The 18,538-nt window shown below is 41.4% G+C and overlaps 1 protein-coding gene across 3 annotated transcripts in view; it reads left to right on the plus strand.

The window, feature by feature from the left end:
• LRP1B (LDL receptor related protein 1B) overlaps positions 1-18,538 on the plus strand; it is a 4,835,697-nt gene that overhangs the window by 3,744,277 nt on the left and 1,072,882 nt on the right. For all 3 annotated transcript variants that reach the window (XM_069616528.1, XM_069616527.1, XM_069616526.1), the window contains exon 43: positions 1,470-1,674. In XM_069616528.1, coding sequence (XP_069472629.1) covers positions 1,470-1,674 — 205 coding nt within the window. The remainder of the gene's footprint in view (positions 1-1,469; positions 1,675-18,538) is intronic.

The following is an 18,538-nucleotide window of genomic DNA, read 5'->3' on the forward strand; positions in this document are numbered from 1 at the left end:
TCACATTCTGCGAGGCCAACTCAGGCGGACTGGAGTACTTGATGGTTCAAATTAGTGTTTGCTTTCCCAGATTTGGAAGCGTCTGGTCTAGAGTGGCAGGTCCTGTTCCACAGCAAAAGGTCACTCCTAATGTCCCCTACAAGTGGGTAGGGGCCATACATTCCTACTGCCTTTGATGGCTTGTTCTTCACCTCAGGGTGAGAGCTTTGGGAAGTGCAACTTTCCCAAAGAAAGTTCAGTAAGTTCTTCTCAGGTGAAGCTTCTTGTCTAGAGCGGAGCTGCAAGTATCTGATCAAATCAATCCAAATGGCTGACCAGAATACACATCATCTTCCACAGCAGAACTAACTCACAGGACATGACACATGTGGAAAATCAATTGAGATGTGGTGGCCATGATCATAAGTAGTACCATGCAATATGCTGAAACTCAGGCATAGCTTTATTTTAGAGTTTACCCTGCCACCAGAATGAGTTACTTATGGTCACTGTCGTTTTGGTATGGAGAGGCATATCTTAAATGCCATCCCGACCAGAGACTTAACTGTCACTGCAGCTGTTGAGTGGGCATCTTGTGTTCTTTGAACCTGCCCAAAGCCAAGAGTAAAGCAGGCACTGCGGATCAGTCTATCAATGCAGCTGAAAACAAGTACACTATGCTTTTGAAATGTGGGTGAGAAAAATTGGCATCGTGTTAACAGATTATCCTTTTGCAGATGGGGTTACCTGCATCTTTTTATGAATGTTATTGAGGATTTCACAGTGTACAGAGCAAACAGCCATAAATTATGTAAAGAAAGTCATTGCACGATGATATAACTGTAACACGCTCATGCTATCATTTTAACTCAATGAGATATTTACATGCATAATGAAATAGCTCCAGTAGTGCACAATGTATATATTGAATTTATTTTGCTGATTCCAGTTGGTAAGCCGGTTCCTATTTCAAAAGCTGTTTTTGAAAATCATAAGAACACAACTATGAATATGTTAACATCTATGCATATTTTACAAATGTATGCAGTACATAGGCATGAACGATGAGCAAATAACTACCAGGCTGTGTGGCGTTAGATGACATTATTCAAATGTACCTCTGTAATGTTACAAATGTTGATGTTTGTGTTGATTTCAGTCCAAATGCAATTATATTGCACATTATTTTTAGGCATTTCACATCCCTATATGACTTCAATATGTTAAATGTAGTGGAATGTTTATGATTTCCAACGTTACATATATATATCTGATTTATTTTAATAATAGTAGAATGCAGTTGTATTGTGTGTATTTGAACTGGGTTGCAATTCTGTAGGCAATGCACTATGTGCATTAATTAATTAGTTACAGTTTCATGTATTCATCTATGATTTAAGTTGCATTTAGAATCTATACTATTTAGATGCTGGGTTACTAGGTCGAGACAAAATTCCTGTTTATGTGTATGCTTTGTTTTTTTATTACAGTATAATGTTTTGGACTAACTGGAATGAGCAACATCCAAGTATCATGAGGTCCACTCTTTCTGGGAAAAATGCACAGGTCATTGTCAGCACAGATATTTTAACACCAAACGGACTCACCATCGATCACAGGGCAGAAAAACTTTACTTTTCTGATGGAAGCCTGGGAAAAATTGAGAGGTGTGAATATGACGGGTCACAAAGATATGTAAGTTAAACACATACCCATATTTCACCAACTGGTAGAAAAGGCCATGTTTTTCAAGTTTGTGATTCACGCATATTAAGTATGCTGTATTTGTATCTGAGCAGAAGGGTGATGTATGAAATGTCTCTTCTAAAGTAAACCTCTGTTGCCTTGTTGATCTCAGAAAGCATTAGTAAGTGTCATAATTTGTATTGATGTATATTTATAACTCACTGGATTTCACCCAGGGAAAACGTGATCGACTGTACTATGGAACATACACTGGTATCACTGTAGGCCGTAATAGTCTATATTAAAGAAAGCATCAAATGGAATGTGTGGGTGTTTCTACCCACACATTTAAAAGCGGACATGTATGGATATCCCTCAAAATTTAAGCTCTCTGCTTTTTTTTTTTTTTTCAAAGTTGCTTCCATTTTGGAACTGTTTTCAGAGCAAGCACACGCCATATTATTATTATCATTATTATTTAATTCTGTGTTTTTTTTTTTTTTAATTATTTTCGGAATAGAAGAAATGCTGTCCCAAATGTTCACAAATGTTGTAGTCAACTCATGCAGTTGTGAGGCTTTGTGGAGGATCCAGTACTAAACGCTTTTTGTCCTGTCCAAATGCCAGGTTGCTGTTGGTGCATTCAGATAGGGAGTCTGTGTGACTGGAGGTGTTTTCATTGGCTTTGTAAATAGCATATTGTAGGAAGAATTAGACTTGACTCTTCCTTTCCGTTTACACCTTTATTATACCACAGAACCTTAGATAATCATTTACAGACTTTGTACTGTGCCACCCATTCGTAGTGTCCATTTATCTCTAGAAGCTAGAAATTGTAAAGGGTCTGGACACAATAAATCAGAAAGAACAGACAAGTAATCCAACTTGTTAGACATGAATGCACTTACAATAACCATTTGCATTGAGCACATGTGAGAATAAGAGAAACTTGTATAACATTTCTATTGTTTGCTGCATGAAATTAATGGTTGCACACTGAAATGTAAAAATCATTTGAGCTTCCTGAAATACACATCAAAATAAAAGAATGTCCAATCAAGGTGCTATACAAATATATATACTTTATTGAAACACAAAAGAATGCAATTATGGAATTAGAAAAACAGAAGCAAAATTCTACCCCTGCGGAAAGATCACAAAAGATACAGATTCAGACAGGGAATAGCCCTTAGGGTACGTGAACAGGGGTGATCGTGTAAGCAATTGCATCACTGTTATTAACAATTATATGCTTATGCAAGAATGGTGCACAAAGGGGGCATTACTTCTCTAAGGTCCCAGAAAGTGGGCCAGTGGGAATGTGCCTCTTAAGAGAATTTTGAATGTGGGTTTTTCAACAGCTTCAAACTGGGTTTTTCTGGGACCTTAGAGAAGCAAGTCAGACTTAAGCCGGTCTGGAAGTGGTTCTGTGAAGGTTTTGAGTTGTTTTATTTGAAGGGACCAACAAGTATTGGTGAGGGAGTCAGTTTAAGACGATGATACCACTGTGTTGATTCTGTGGATTGTACAATGGCTTAAAGCGGTTAGAGTCAGTTTGAGGCAAGGTCGGTTCAATGCAGTGTCAAACCTGTTTGAAAGTTGCAAGTAGCGGTTTGAAGATTTGAATGACTGTTAAAAGCAGCACTTTTGGTCCTGTCATGGTTTAGAAGGTGTTGGGCACGATTGAAGAAATTTGCAGGGGGCACGAAGTAGCAAAGCATGATTCCAGCCTGCATAGGAGTTGTCAGAGTGATGTCAGTCTCACTACATGGGTTTTTACATCAAGGTCAGTCAAGGTCAGTCATTCTTACTTTGCCTTTCTTTTACAAAGAATTTGGCTGGTAAGGTCAAGGTTTCCTAGCCCCAGTGCAGTCGGCAGAGTGACAGAGTTTACTCCACAGCAGTTCACCCCAAATATACCCTGTATATAGTTAGATGACTTTGACATGAACTGCACTCTGTAAATGTAATTTGCTCAATAGAATAATTAATTCACTTATCTAATTCACAGAACACATCCACCCCAACATTCTGAGAGAAGAAACTGGCTGTTGTTGTTCTAAATATTCTGTTGAGTTTAAAATAATTTAAAGGTGGTCCCTAACTTTATGCTGAGGAAACACCCATGATATTGGACAGGCCCCTTCATCTGCAGATTTCCCCAAGATATCTCCCTAGGTAATGTTTGTTTGGGCTTAAATAACTGGCATTAGTACCCGGCATGAGCTGCGCACCGGGAATACAGCTTGTGGATTGGCTCTTTTGCGAGCCATACCACACAGTATTCCCTTGTACGCCGGTGCGTCCTGCGCATGCGGGTACTCTGTTCCTGGCGAGGGGCGTGGCAGCCCCTTAGCGAATGAGGAGGCTTGAAACAGGGCAATCCCCGCTCCGAGCCTCCCCATGGCTGTAGGCTGCCTTCTTCCCCTGCCAGGGACTAGGGTAAGGCTTTTATTTGTTTTCCATTTCCTCCCTCCTCTGACCTCCCTGCCCTCCCCACCCCACTTACCTTCTATCCCTTGGTCTCCGGCAGGGGACGATGGAAGCCTCCAGGCATGTGGAGACTCTGAGCAGGGCCATCTCCGCCCCGAGCCTCGACGCGGCTGGAGGCTTCCATCGTCCCCGTCCGGAGACTTCAGTATGTTTTTTTGTTGTTTTCCCCTTCCCCTCTCCCAACCCCACTTACCTTCTTTTTTCTTCTTTTCTTGGGTGTTCCCAGCACGTCCACTCCCGATGGCCGCCATGGAAAGGGAAACACACTACGTTTTCCCTTTCCCAGCGGCCATTTTTTCACTTTTCTTTTTCTGTTTTGAAACGCGGCAGCGTTTCTAAACAGAAGAAAATGCCATTACTTCCCCTGTCTAACGGGCCAGGGTACCAATGGCTATAAGACCCTCGGTGGGGCCCAATATCGCACACTCGGGCCTGTACCTACAGTCCCGGGGGCATTACCTGGGGCGGTATTGGGCCACCGCCTTGGGTCTTATTGCCACATTCTCCACCCAAGCATTGTCTCTTTCTGCAGCATCTTGCTCATAACTTCTTTCAGATACCACAACATGAGGATTTCTTGCACATCAAATGACCCATTTATTTGTATTTGCTAAGCAGGAGCATATCATTTGAATATCTACCTGTTTCTGTTCAGTTATGCTCAATGGATAAATTACTGATTAATTATATGCTTTTGTTTTGCTAGAACTGACCATCATTCCTTAGGCCTTGGTAACTGGCCTTCAAGGCTGTATTTGGACATTTAAAGTGATATATACACACAGCACATAAGCCTGTGATGCAGTTTTACTTAATTATAATTAGTAATATAGCCATTATATGTAGAATTCATTCAATTTCATTGGCACAGTACATATTACAATACATTCTGGAACATTACTGTGCAAAACAAACTTTGTATATTGGACATGACCTCAGTGAGATGTGCAGTGGAGAAGAAAAACAATGCACACTATGTTTTGTTTTGTTTAGTGAATGTGTGTGTTTCACATACATTCAATGCATTTTACAACTCCCAACAGGGATCCAGAGATGAATTATTTTTGTTGTCCAGCAAAGACACCAAGAAGGTTTATGGAACCCACTCTTATAACGTTAAATTGTCACTTGGACTGGATAAAAGCAAGTCTGTTGTAACTGGTCCAATCCCTGCTGCTGTAGCAAATGACCTTCCCCTTGTTAAATCATGTCCAGATTGCTTTGTCCCACAAGAAATGGTTGGGAAAGTAAGTGAGAAGGACCCAGCAGAAAAGCACGATGTTGGAAACCTTTCTCTGGTCCCCAGAGTCCTTGCAGGCTATACTAAATCTGGCACCTCCCATTGTTCAGGCTTTAAATGCCCTTTGATGTGCAGAGCACTGGTGTGAGTCTGGCCTTTGTTATGTTTGAATTAGGGTTCCCAGGAGATGTCCTGTCCAGCATTCTTGAGACTGGGGGTATATGTGACCCTTCCTACCTGGGATTCAGAGAAAGCCAGAATCATGTCTATGTGCTCACTTGCTTAAGTGGAGACAGCCAGGCTGCCATGAATACACATGGCCCTCACGTATATGGTCTGGGCTCACCAAGCTGACACTTGTATGATATCAAATTTTAGTGGCTTTGAATAATTGTTTGCTACTGCTAGTCACCATACCAGAAGTAGATTGGGCCTGTTCTCAGATATTACCATGCTACCAGATGATTCAAACCTGTGTTGCTCTGCGTTGTCTTGCTTCCAAGACAAACATGTTGCCCCAGAGCTATCCGACCATCCTGATATTTTGTATTGGAGGTGTATTCATTACAATGTCATCTCAGGCTACTCAGACCCTGGCTCTCAGCAGCTGTCAGGAATACAGATGTGTCACTGTGAGCATGACCTGTGCCACTGAAGAACAGGTTCTGGAGTTGTCAGTGCGCTAAGGGCATATGCATGCACCATTATTTTGGCATATAGCTTCTGGAAAGGAGTGTTTGGTTAGCTGACCCCCCTTTCAGAAACAGTAGTATTAGAATACTTGTATTATTTAATTAAACTTTTATAAAAGCTAGGATGTTCACAACCTTTCTGTCAGAGTGTGATAAACTTAGATGAGATTTGAGGTGGAAAACAATTGTTTCAGGCACTAGGGGAAATGATCAGAAAACAGGGTAGGAAGTGAAGTCCCCAAAGTAAATTCCCAAGTATCCCTGATCATTTCTTTTGAGGATGATAGAAAATATTAAAAGTGGGGTAACCAAACATCTCCGTCTCCCTTCAGTAGGCCAGCATGACTTATCATCAGTTGGTGTTTGAGGATTATTATTTATTTTCAATATTAAAAAACTGTTACAGTGATTCTTGATTTGCAAATCCAAATCATACGTTAAAAGATCAGTGTGCCAACGTTGTTGTTCAAGATTATCATAGGGGTGCCCGCCTCTGTCAAGGCAAACAACAGTTCACCATTTTATTCTATATTATTGTTGTTACTCTGAAAGTAATTTTGTTCATGAAATATTAAAATAGGTTCTGTCACCTCCCCGTAGCCTCAGAGGAGCCTTCAATGTATTGTTAGTGCATCCAGACAATGCAGTCATATGTGTTGCTAGATAACAACTGGTATACATATAAATAATTTTATTAAATAAGATGTGGATTGAACACAACATTTTTTATACAAAGATGTAATATAATATGATGTAGTTGTTTGAGATATTCACTTCAATCACACAGTCAAAAACGTGATAGAAAGTAAAAGTATGTTACAAAGGTTTTACCCATTTGATTTTTGTTTTATTATGGAGTGGAACTAGTGGTATACGTGTAATTCGATCAATATACCTTAATGTTGGCTAAACCTATACATTGTCAAAAACATGAATACATGTTCAATTAGTTCCCTGCTCAGTGATGTGGTGGACTTTCCTATTACAGCTCGGAGTTTCACAACATCACTGGCCACCAACTAGTAGCCCCTCAATATTGTCTGTCCTTGACCACCATCTTCATGTTTCTATGCCATCCCAATCCCCTTGCTCTTTGTGCCTCACTTCATGCTTGCAGCTCATTCAATGGTCCACCTGCTTGATGGCATGCTTATGTCACTGGATCCCTCTAAGCCATGGTAATGCAATCCAGCAACGACCTACAAATAGAGACAAAGAATTATAAAAAACGGAAATTCGGCAGAGCTGCTATTTCATGTCTAATTGCAAACCTCTGGAACACCATGCTCAGAGAAATTACAACCACAGAAGACCACATCACTTTCAGGAAATGACTCAAATCCCGGTTACTCAAAATACAATGATAACTGCAAAGGGACCCAGGAAGCAATAACATCACAGATAAACAAACTAGAGAGTAGACAAGATGGACCAACTTGCTGCAACCAAGAACATGGGTAGAAACCAACAGGTGGAAACCGAACTGTCACACCCTAGTGGCTCCAACAAACCAGCCGACTTACAAACCCGCTTACGCCTTCCTGCTCCTCCAACATAACCAACACCACTACTCTATCACTTGGGCTAGCCACACTACACATACAAACACCAAGAATAAATTCAATGTTCACACTCACCATTTCTGAGATTCTGAAAGCACCCCTAGAGTGAAACACCCGCCACATATTCCATAAAACTGTTCAATGACACACATACACACCAAGACACCAGCTAGTCATACAACAATATCCACGCTTGACTATGGAACACTTATGGACACAATCTTAAAGTGTGCACAATCACATCCAACCCCAACATCACATGAAACACTAACACCAACACAAACACTAGCATAGACCTGAGGCACTGAGTCTTACCCATACGGTTATAACGCACAGGGCCGCCCACTCCAACTCCCACAATGCAAAACAGCACTCACAGATGCCAGTTCCTCCTGGTCCTGAACCTATCCTCTCATCCTCTCTTCACTAATGCCTCTGTTGCAGATCCAAGCGAGCACCAGGAGAATGCCCGTGGGTGATAGTGAAGCTCTGTATAAATCAACATAACATAACAAAACAAAACATAACAGAACAGTGCAGCCTCACCAATCCACACAACTTCTCTCCAGCCTGCCAGCTACTGGAAATCTACATTAGAAGGCTGGCATCACAGCATCCCATGATGTCCTGGGGTCCCAATCATGGCAAACCCTTTGAATAGAGGATGTACCACCTGACATTGGCTCTAGGGACTTTGTTAATGTTTCCTCAGTCAGTGTAAATGTAACACAGTGAATTAAAGCAACACAGTGAAATTCCGGCAAAAGGCAACATTGGGTGGCCATTCAAAAGAAAAGGATATTCAGCTTAAATTGCATCGAATTATTTTGAGATATGTATCATGGGGATACAGAACATAACTGCCTAGGGCAAGCTTTGGAAGAAAGTCTCTCTGTAATTTTAAGAACAACCATGACAGATATGGAGTTAAACATGCTAATTAGAACATTTTGAAACCAGTACGCTGGTCGATAGACTAGAAGGCTCCTGTGGTTCCTTTCAACCATTCCTCTAGTATTGTACTTTGTGAAGTAAAGTTACGGTTGTCCTACCCCTGGGGTAAATACAATCTCTAAAGGGACAGAGACACTTTTGCCCTGTGGTCCACACGGCAGCTTTCGATTCTAGTGAAATGCAATACCGTTATCCCATTAGATATGCTGTTTGTTTTTTAATGCTTGTATTCTCCTACAACTTTAGATCAAGCAAAATAGTTGCTGGGAATAATGGGACCATGGTGAGTGTGTAACCACTGCAAGACCCGTCGTTTTTTGCGGTTTCATTTGCATCTCAATTGTATGTAGGGTTAATCGTGTTCTCTGGTGCTGCATAACAGTAGTCTTGAAATTGAAATGCATTTATGAAAAATGGAGCATATTCAATTCGGATTCCTTTTTGTATTCACACTATTTTTGTATATTACTTGCTATATTAAGCATAAATCATTAATGACACCCATTGTGTATGCTAAGCAAAATCACAGCTCATAACAATGGCGAAAAAAATACTGCACATGACGAGCCATAGTAAAATTTAAGCTGCAATCTAAAACAAGCATCTCTAGTGTGTGCTTTGCTTTGGAAAAAATAACTTTAAAACAATCATCTATATATATTTGAATTACACGGCCTGCAGTATCGGCCTTGTAGTTATGGTTATGATATGATATTTTATTTATATCGCGCTCATACACAGGTGTTTCAGAGCGCGTCCAGGCGAAGGGAGGGGAACAGGGGAGAAACAAAAACAAAAACAACTATCTTACTAGGCCCAGCGACATTGAGAAGGCGCACGTGCATGGGGGAGGGAAAGAGGAGGAAAGTGCATTGAAGGGGGATGGGGGAATTGCAACGTCCAGAGCATGGAAAGAACAAAATAAATAATAAGTAAATAAATAAGGTAAAAAAAAGAAAAAACAGTGGTAGTGCAGCCTGTCAGTCGCAAAGTGCTATGTTAGTCAGATAGGGTGAATCGGATAAGTGCAGAAGAAGAGTGGGTGGGGACTGTTTGGGTACAACTACAGGCCCCAGTGCAAGGGGTGGCCCAGAGGCAGTGCAGGATGATGGCAGTGTGAGCAGGTCCCTGGGCCCGAAGGACAGAGAGTGGCCAGGTGCACAGTGCCGAGAGAGAAAGCAGATCAGCAGGGGAGAAGTAAGGCAAAGGCAGAAGTGAAGATGAAGGTCTTGAGGAGCTTCAAGAAAAGTAGATGATTCTCCGCAAGTTTTAAGGTGGCAGGCAGTTCCAAAGGAAGGCACTAGCTGAAGAAAGATATCTACCCCCAGCTCACTTCTATGAAAAACGACTGACCCTGAGGAAGTTATAGGTAGAGGAGCGAAGGGATCGAGAGGGAAGGTATTTGCGGAGGGATAGTTGAATGTATTTTGGATCCAGGCGCCAGAAAGCTTGTGGACAATGCAAAGGGTTTTAAATTTAATCCTTTCATCCACTGGGAGCCAATGGAGAGATTTCAGAGCTGGAGAGATACGATCTCTGGGCTTGAGGCCAAGGACAAGTCTTGCAGTCCTGTTCTGGATTAGTTGTAAAGGGCGGAGAGTGGAGGCAGATAGATTTAGAAAGAGGTTGTTACAGTAGCGCAACCTAGAGAGAATCAGAGCTTGGAAGACAGTGAGCTTCTGAGGGGAGGAGAGGAAAGGAAGAGTACCTCTGAGAAGGTGCAGTAAGAAGTTTGACTTTTTTGAGACATCAGAGATGTGTGCGGAGAAGGAGAGTGTGGAGTCAAATATGACCCAGATGTTCTTAGCTTCACAGGTAGGGGCAGGAGGAGGGTCAAGGGTGGTCAGCCAGAGTATGAGGGGAAAGGATGGAGAGGGTGTACCAATGAGGAGGATCTCAGTCTTGTTAGGTTAAGTCAGGTTAAGTTGTTCAACCCATAGGAAGAGCACTTTTTGAGTGGCTCATAATCCCCCCCCCCTGCACGATTCCTCACATAACTTTGCAATAAATGTTATGGACCCTCGGATTGATTCTGCAAAGTTTAGTGAGGTTTTGTCCGGGAGGGCAAGGTTATAGTGGGTCTCAAAATGTGTGCTTTTCCTCAGAGATGCAATGGAGAAAAGCATTTGCTCACACCTACAGCCCAAACCGCTTTCACCAAATGTGCACCAGGAATGGCCAGGAGTGGCAGCCTGGTCCCAAAAAACATGTTTTTGGAAATGTGGTATCAATCTGTCCAGTCAAAAAAATAGTATTCGGTCTGCAGACACCCTCTGGACCAATCATGGCCTGGTGTAATGTCTGCAGACATCGAATGCGCCCACTGATTGGATGATGAAAAACGTGAGCTGTGTCAGATATTTTGAAATGGTTGCATGAGGAGAGCTGAGGGGTGATGACGATAGGATCGGATATGGGCATGAAAAGCTAAAAAACAGATGTTTTGTCATTTACAAAGTTGGCAAACAGTCTGGATGTTTGCAGAAAGTCCTGTCATGTTGGCGGACATTGCAGATGTTCGGGGACATCCCTGTCTATTTCTGAATTACAGGGTTATTGAAAAGCAGTTTTTGGATGGCTTGTATCTTTAGCGCCACTCAAACAAACTGCAATTTCATTCTAGACCTGACCCTGAATTGTTCTGTATGGTTCTGTATAGTTTGATGCTGTTCTGCCAAGAGGGAGCTGAATTAGAGGGGGGTCCCAATATATTTGAAACGCTGATAAATCTGGTGTCATTTGACAAATATGCAGAAACGTTTGCAAAAAGATTTGAGACCGAGATTTGAATGTTTTTGCAAAGTTTGGTGGGATTTTGTCAAGAGTAGGAAAAATTAAGAGGGGGTCTCAACATTTTTAGATGGCTTTTAACTTTGGTCCTGTTTGACGAATGTGCACACAAGATTTCAGAAAGATTATAGACCAAACCATGAATGGATTTTGTGAAGTGGCGGTTAAGATATGTGATAATTTATATATGCACATTTTTACACTTTTCAAAAAATAAAACTTGGAATGTCCAGTAAACTTGTGCAAGGAGCATTGGCAGGGGCCTGAAAGCATGGTTTTGCAAATGTGTCCGTGTTTAATTTTTTGAAAATTGTCCTTATGTAGGGAAAAAGAATTGTGATATACATTTGTCGGACAATCTAGCTACTGACCATGACCACGAGGGACCAGCAATGTCTTTAAAGTGGGCATGTCCACCAGAAACCAGCTATGTGATAAAGATTTTCGAAATCAGGATAGGTTTGAATGGGAAAAAAAATCTGCTCATGGCTACATCCCAAATTGCTGGGAAGGATTGCAGCAAAGGAATCAGCTAAAAAGACAGAGTACAAAAGCCTGACAGGGAGATTTGGCTGAATTTCGGCCATTCAAAAACACAGAACGGCCGAAAAATTCCACCATATCCCCCATTCGGTGGCGGGAGCTGCAGGGGTATCCCTTGCACCCTTGCTCATTATATTGTGCGCGTGGGCTGCGTGGGTGTCCCCTGCAGCAATTCTAAAAGAAAAAAGAAAAAAGGTAAGGACCCGGCATCGCCGGTTCCCTATCACAGAAGTGAAAGGGAACAGGCGTTGCAGGGACAGAGTGAGTTGGCAGCAAGGTAAGTAGTCAGATATGGGGGGTGGGTTGGGCTGTGGTGGGGGTTTGGGTGGGGCAGGGGGCCAAGTTGGAAATGTTCAGGGGAAATGTTCTGCCTTTTCTCCCTTAAAAATGTCCATCTTGGGCTTTCAACCCTGAACCACAGCAAGCATTCACGAGGAGCATCAGCAAGGACATCAAAGCATGGTTTTGCAAAACTGTCCAGTGTTTTATTTGTTCTAATCTGTTACAATCTGTTACAATGTAAGTACTTAAAATAGTGATATAACTTTGGTTTCTGGGCAATGAGCCTGGCCCTGAGCAAGGACAAACATGTGCTCTGTGCTTATTGGGGCATGCAGCAAGGCAAAGCCCTAGGATAAAATGGGAAAAATTGCTCAAATCTCTGTAGTCTGCCAACTTGGCTTCACTAAACTGAAAGTATTGAAAAAGTCCTGCCATTTTTACCATCTGAGTCTAGGACAAAAACTGTGACTGCATCCATCATGGGATCTCAAGAATACTGCAACAGAATCTATCTAGGCCAACCTGAGGCTTCATTACAATAGCTTTATAGAACACAAGGACATAGGCTACGCCACATGTTTGACACTGGCCGGTAGTGTTTATAGCACAATTTGCCCGATCATATCATTAGATCTGTACATGAAATAGAGAGCATCAAGTATACATGTAGACATTTAGCACATTTTATTATCTGTTGTGGTCTAAAAAGGTCTAGTGAGGCCGTTATGCAAACACAATCAGTTTTGAACCCATCATTCATGGGACTTTATACAAATTGTATCATATTCAATATTCATGTAATACACAGTTTGCAATGTGTTACTTTTTTTGCACTGTGGGGGTTAGTACAAGTAGTGACTTAGAATGTGGTTGTTATAACCAAAACATCTGTCTAGTCGACACTTGTGGTGTTTCTGGCATGAAGTAGGTGATTTTGTATTCTAATGCCATCTTCAGGACTGTGGACATGGACTGGATGGTGTCATTGGTGTATCCCATTAGCGGAACATCTGTACCATTGATGTCAGTGTCACAGGAGTGGAGAAAATATGCAGAGTCCTTCTCTAACGGTGCCTCTAAAGGAATCAGGTCTACTATCTGGCTGGTGCAGCTCTCCGTATCTTCCTATTTTGGTGTGCTGCAGCTGATTCCTATTTATTTATAAATTATTTGCCAAGGAGCAGACACATTGGTTAAGCAGTGTTCTCCAAGTAGTATCCTTCTTTTCGGCACCATCATTTTGAGTGGGTCAATTTGGCATGGATATCCCGCTGCAGCTGCCGTTTTGGCAGGACCTTTTCGACACAAAAGCCATTCCAGCACCGTTATTTCAGCACAAGGGATGTTTGGACGTGGAATGATTTGAAGCTAAGCAGGGTCAGTCCCGGTTATGGCATGTATGTGCTACCAAATGGGCATCTGAATTATTTACTTGTTTAAATCGTGCTGCTGTCAGTCCTTTGAAGGTTTTGCACTTAGAGACACGTCTTTGCCATTTGCTCAATTGAATTCTGGCACTTGTTGTCTCAAAGTCAATAATAAAGAAATAGGTACTTTTATAGCAACAGAGGGTTTCTCATCCTAGGTCCAAAGTGATGAATGTGTCAGCCCACTAAGGCTATATTGCCTAATATATGAACCCCCCCCCAACCCCACTTAGAATAACACTTAGAGAAACATGGCCTAAGGGGGCTGGATCCTTCCTAACTTTGAAACTAAGCAGGGTCTGTTCTAACAAATTAAAGCATGGATAGCAGGCAGTCCACGGTCCTGCATGCTGTGTGTGTTCCTAGTTTTAAATATCTCATAACACACAGTATCCACATTTTTGTAAAATATAAATAATGAAATAAAAATATATATATATATATTTATGCTGAACACTGTTATCAGAGAACCCTGGCCTTAAGGAATTCAGGACGCAGCCATCCATGTCTCTCATTCATGCATTAACCAGGACAGACTGTGCTTAGCTTCAAAGGGAGGAAGGGGACAGCCTTGTCAGGCCATGTTGCCTGAAAAATGAGCTAACCACTTAGAGGAATGGATCTCGAGTTAACGCTTTGTGCCCAAGTTATTTCAGACCTCATCCAAATCTGTACAGCGGTTTAGGCTGTGCGCTTTGGCAAACATTTTTATCTAGGGGAAAATTAAAGGGAAGTAGGCTGCACGTTTGGGAAACAAAACTGTGTTTGACGCTTAATAACCTTTCTTATTTTTTAACAAATCTTTATGAAACTTTGCAGTCTGCGGGACCAGCAGACCTTCAATCACTTTTGACATGTTGTCCAAATCCGTTACTCAAATCAAAAGTTATTAACTTTATTTTTTCAGGGCAATCAGTAGTGGCGTACTTATGGGTAAGGTGCAGTTTTTGGGCGGCTCATAAATTTGGCGCTGATAGATGAAGTTGCACATAAATTTGCAACGTATTTGACCACCTCTGGAATATTTCACAACCTTTTGTGTGGCTTCCTCAAGAGGAGACAAAGTTATATTGGAAGTGGGTCTCAAATCATTTGCAATCCGGATAGACATGAAAGGGAAAAACATTTGCTTGTGCCTACATCACAGACAGCTGGATGGATTTGCACCAAACGTTTGTGATAAGTGGTGGCCTTAGCCAATAGATATTTTAAAAATTCTCAAAATGTAAGTAAAAAAAAATATGCATCCATTCCGCTGACTCACTACCTGATTCGGTTTCTGCAGACACCTCTGAACCAATCAGAGGACTTTGTAACATTTGCTGAAATCGTATGTGTCTGCTGATTGATCAATTAAAAATATGAGCTGTGTCCAAACTTTTTTAAATGGTCACCAATGTGGTTTTTGGAACTGTGGTCATATTACGCAGACATTGGCCCTCATTACGATACCGGCGCTAAACCATGGCGCTATTAGCACCATGGTTGGTGCTGGTATCGTAACGTGTCCGCCATGGTGAAATGGGGAAATACCGCCCCATTTCAAGGTTGGCGGGGCAGTATTTCCCCATTTCCCCATGGCCCTTCCCCATTCCCATTTTTGCCCCATAGGGCATAATGGGAATGGGGAAGGTGCTAAGTACGGTACCGCAAATTGCGGTACCATACTTACCGCGAAGGTCCCTTTGCGGGTCCCTACTTTAACGGCTGGTCTAGACCAACCGTTAAGGTCGGGTCCCGCAAAGGGACCTCGTAATTATGCGCTAAGTGTTTAACGGCGCCGCAGCTTTTTACGGCGCCGTTAAACACTTAGCGCCAGGGTCCTAATGAGGGCCATTGCAGTGAAAACATATTTAAGAACATAACATTAGACTTACACTTGTAAAACAAATTAAACAATCTCTGGGCAGTTGAGGGGTGATGAGGATGTGATGAAATATGGACATACAAATACAAAAATCAGGTGTTTCTTCAGATGTTTGGGGACATTCCTGTGATGTTCACAACTTTGACAAAGGTTTGAAGACATCCATGCATATTTCTGCATTACAGAGTCGGTCAAGAGCAGTTTTTGGATGGCTTATATCGCTGGCACCATCCAATGAACCACATGAAGTTGTGCAATATAATTCTCAACTCATGTTCTTGTTTTTGCATTTCGTTGTTGGTGTTGTTTTGTCAAGAGGGGGCAAAATTAGAGGGGGGGTCCCAAAATGAATCAATGGCTTAAGAAATTGGTGCTGTTTGACAAAACTTTACTACATTTTGTAAGAAGATTTTAGACCCAACTTGGAATGTTTTCACATGGATTGCTGAGATTTTGTCAAGAGGAGGCAAAATTAGAGGGTCGTGCCAACATTTTTAGATGGCTTATAACTTTGGTGCTGTTTGACAAATCTGCACAAATATTTGCAAATAAATTATAGACCAAACTTTGAATGTTTGCACAACATTTTAATGGATCTTGTCAAGTGAGGCCCAAAAGCCATGCCTCGGACAATATGTCCACTGGCCATGGTTAACTGGGAATGGCAATGGTCTACAAGGGACCCGTTATGTAGTAATATTGTTTTTAAATTGCAATAGGCTTGAATGGGAAAACAATTCTAGGAGCTGCAATGGGGCTGTCTACTCTGACTTGCTTGTTGTGGCTTTTGGCATGGCTGAAGCACATGCCTCACAGATTTTGGAGACTGGCCATGGCTGCAAGCCATGTGCGCTGGCTATTGGTCACATTATGGTGCTATGGTGAAAACTGTACCAGGATGTAGGCTAGGTGCAGTGGATACCGGGGGTGGTTTGGTGGGGCTGGGGACATTGTCGCATTTCACGCCATAGGCAATTTAAACAAAACTTGCAGGCCCAGCATGCGCTGCTGAAAACAACACAAATCAATATGCATTTCAAATAATATGTTTGTTAAATCAGTTTTATAGTCCTGTCATATATGATATAAGAGGAATGTATATTAGTTCCCCGCGAGGGTCAACCAGAATGTAACAACCATTCTGATTGGCCCTCGCCCGGTCCATACCTCGCCAAGAATCCCTCTAAGCTTCCGCTTTGTTCTCCCCCCCGGCGGGGTGGTGTGGCAGCCACTCAGCCAATGAGGAGGCTCAGAACAGGGTAATCCCCATTTAGCATATTGCTTAAATAACTCACATACAGTGCTGTAAAATGTATAAAACCATTGCATTTCTGTGAAAAAACGTTGTCAAAGGGACTTTATGGTTAAGTTGCACTAATAAAAACCTATGAAATTCACTGAAAACACTTTGTTAAAGGGACATTATGGTTAAGTTGTACTGGTAAAAAACCATCAAATTCAGCAAAATAACTTTAGTTGAAGGGACGTTATGGTTATGTTGTACTAATTAAAACCAATGAAATTCAGTGAAAATATTTTTGTTAAAGGTATGTTATAGTTATAAAGTCAAATTGAAAATCCCAAGAAACATGCCAGTTATATGCAACCATAACTAGCACCATCGTCATGCACTGCTAAGGCTAACATCCATGACATCAAAGATGACATCACAATGATATCATCAATTACATCACTGATGGCATCACATGTGATATTACTACCGTGTAACAATGCAAATGGAAGGTCTGTATCAATGGTACCGCTTAGAGTGTCACTTACAAAATATCAAAGATGATCAGTAGCCCTGTAATAAACTACTCCATGTCATATAATAGTTGCTTATTGAAAAATAATCTTTGTACTGATGTTGTGTTGTGAATATAGTAATCAAAATCAATCAAATAATACATACATAGAAACAGTGAATACATCATGCCTCATAGAACTAAAGTATTCTTCTTGTTGGCATGTTTGGGTAGTACATTGATAAGTTGAAGCACATCAGATTCTTTGGAAATGTATTATCTGCCTGGGACCTGCTTCTTGTTCGATGTATGTGCACTTTGATGTCAGGGCAAAACGTAGGAAAAAGAACTACAGAATATAGCATAATGTCAAGCTCAACATCCACAGTTTTTACAGTACGCGTATCATAGTTTCAATGTAGAATAACCACATGAAGTCTGCAGCTTAAAATTAATACTGTCACTGAACAAATACAACCACCCCAGATATGTGATGTCATCAATGATGTCATTGATGGTATAATTTGTGAGGTCATCTTTGATGTTCTGGCTGTTAGCCTTCCTTCTTCCAACATCAATAAATTGAGCACCATTAATTTGGGCAGTAATACACTTTCATGAAGTAACGTATGAATTTTGTTTTGTCTATTTCCATTATTGATGTAATCAGTATATACAACATAATTAGTGTTATTACCAGTCATGGCATCTGTGCTGTGATTTGTAATGTCATCAGTGTTCTCATACAACATGTAATTAGTGATGTCAACAGTGATATGGTCTGCCATGTCATCATTGTCGTCATAGGCTGCACAACGGGGCATGAATTTTTAGCTGAATTTCAGGGGTTTTGTTGTGTTAAGTTCTCACCTTAATATCCCAGCAACTAAAGTGTTTTCCTTGAATTTCAAAGATTTTGTTACAATGTATTGCTCACCTTAACATCCCTGCAAAAAGATTTTTATTTCCTTGAACTCCAAGGGTTCTCTTATTCCATAGTTTTTGGAACGCTTCTATACCACTAGCATGGTCTTCGGCCATGGTCAGTGTGCACAGCCTTTGGCCATGCACACTGTCCATTTTAAAATGCTACCAGACAACTAGCTAATGCCTTTGGCCATGGCTGGTGGGAACGGCCAAACACTACTAAAACACTTGCCATGGCCACTTGCAACCCATCCCTCAAAGACGTTCATCTGATTTTGACCTGTTTTGACAGTGCTATTGTTATGTATAAAATCTTGCAGGCTTTGAGAACTAACAATATGTTAAGGCAAT

Source organism: Ambystoma mexicanum, chromosome 9 (genome assembly GCF_040938575.1).
Source record: "Ambystoma mexicanum isolate Mex_15411 chromosome 9, UKY_AmexF1_1, whole genome shotgun sequence".
NCBI classification, from domain to species: Eukaryota; Metazoa; Chordata; class Amphibia; order Caudata; family Ambystomatidae; genus Ambystoma; species Ambystoma mexicanum.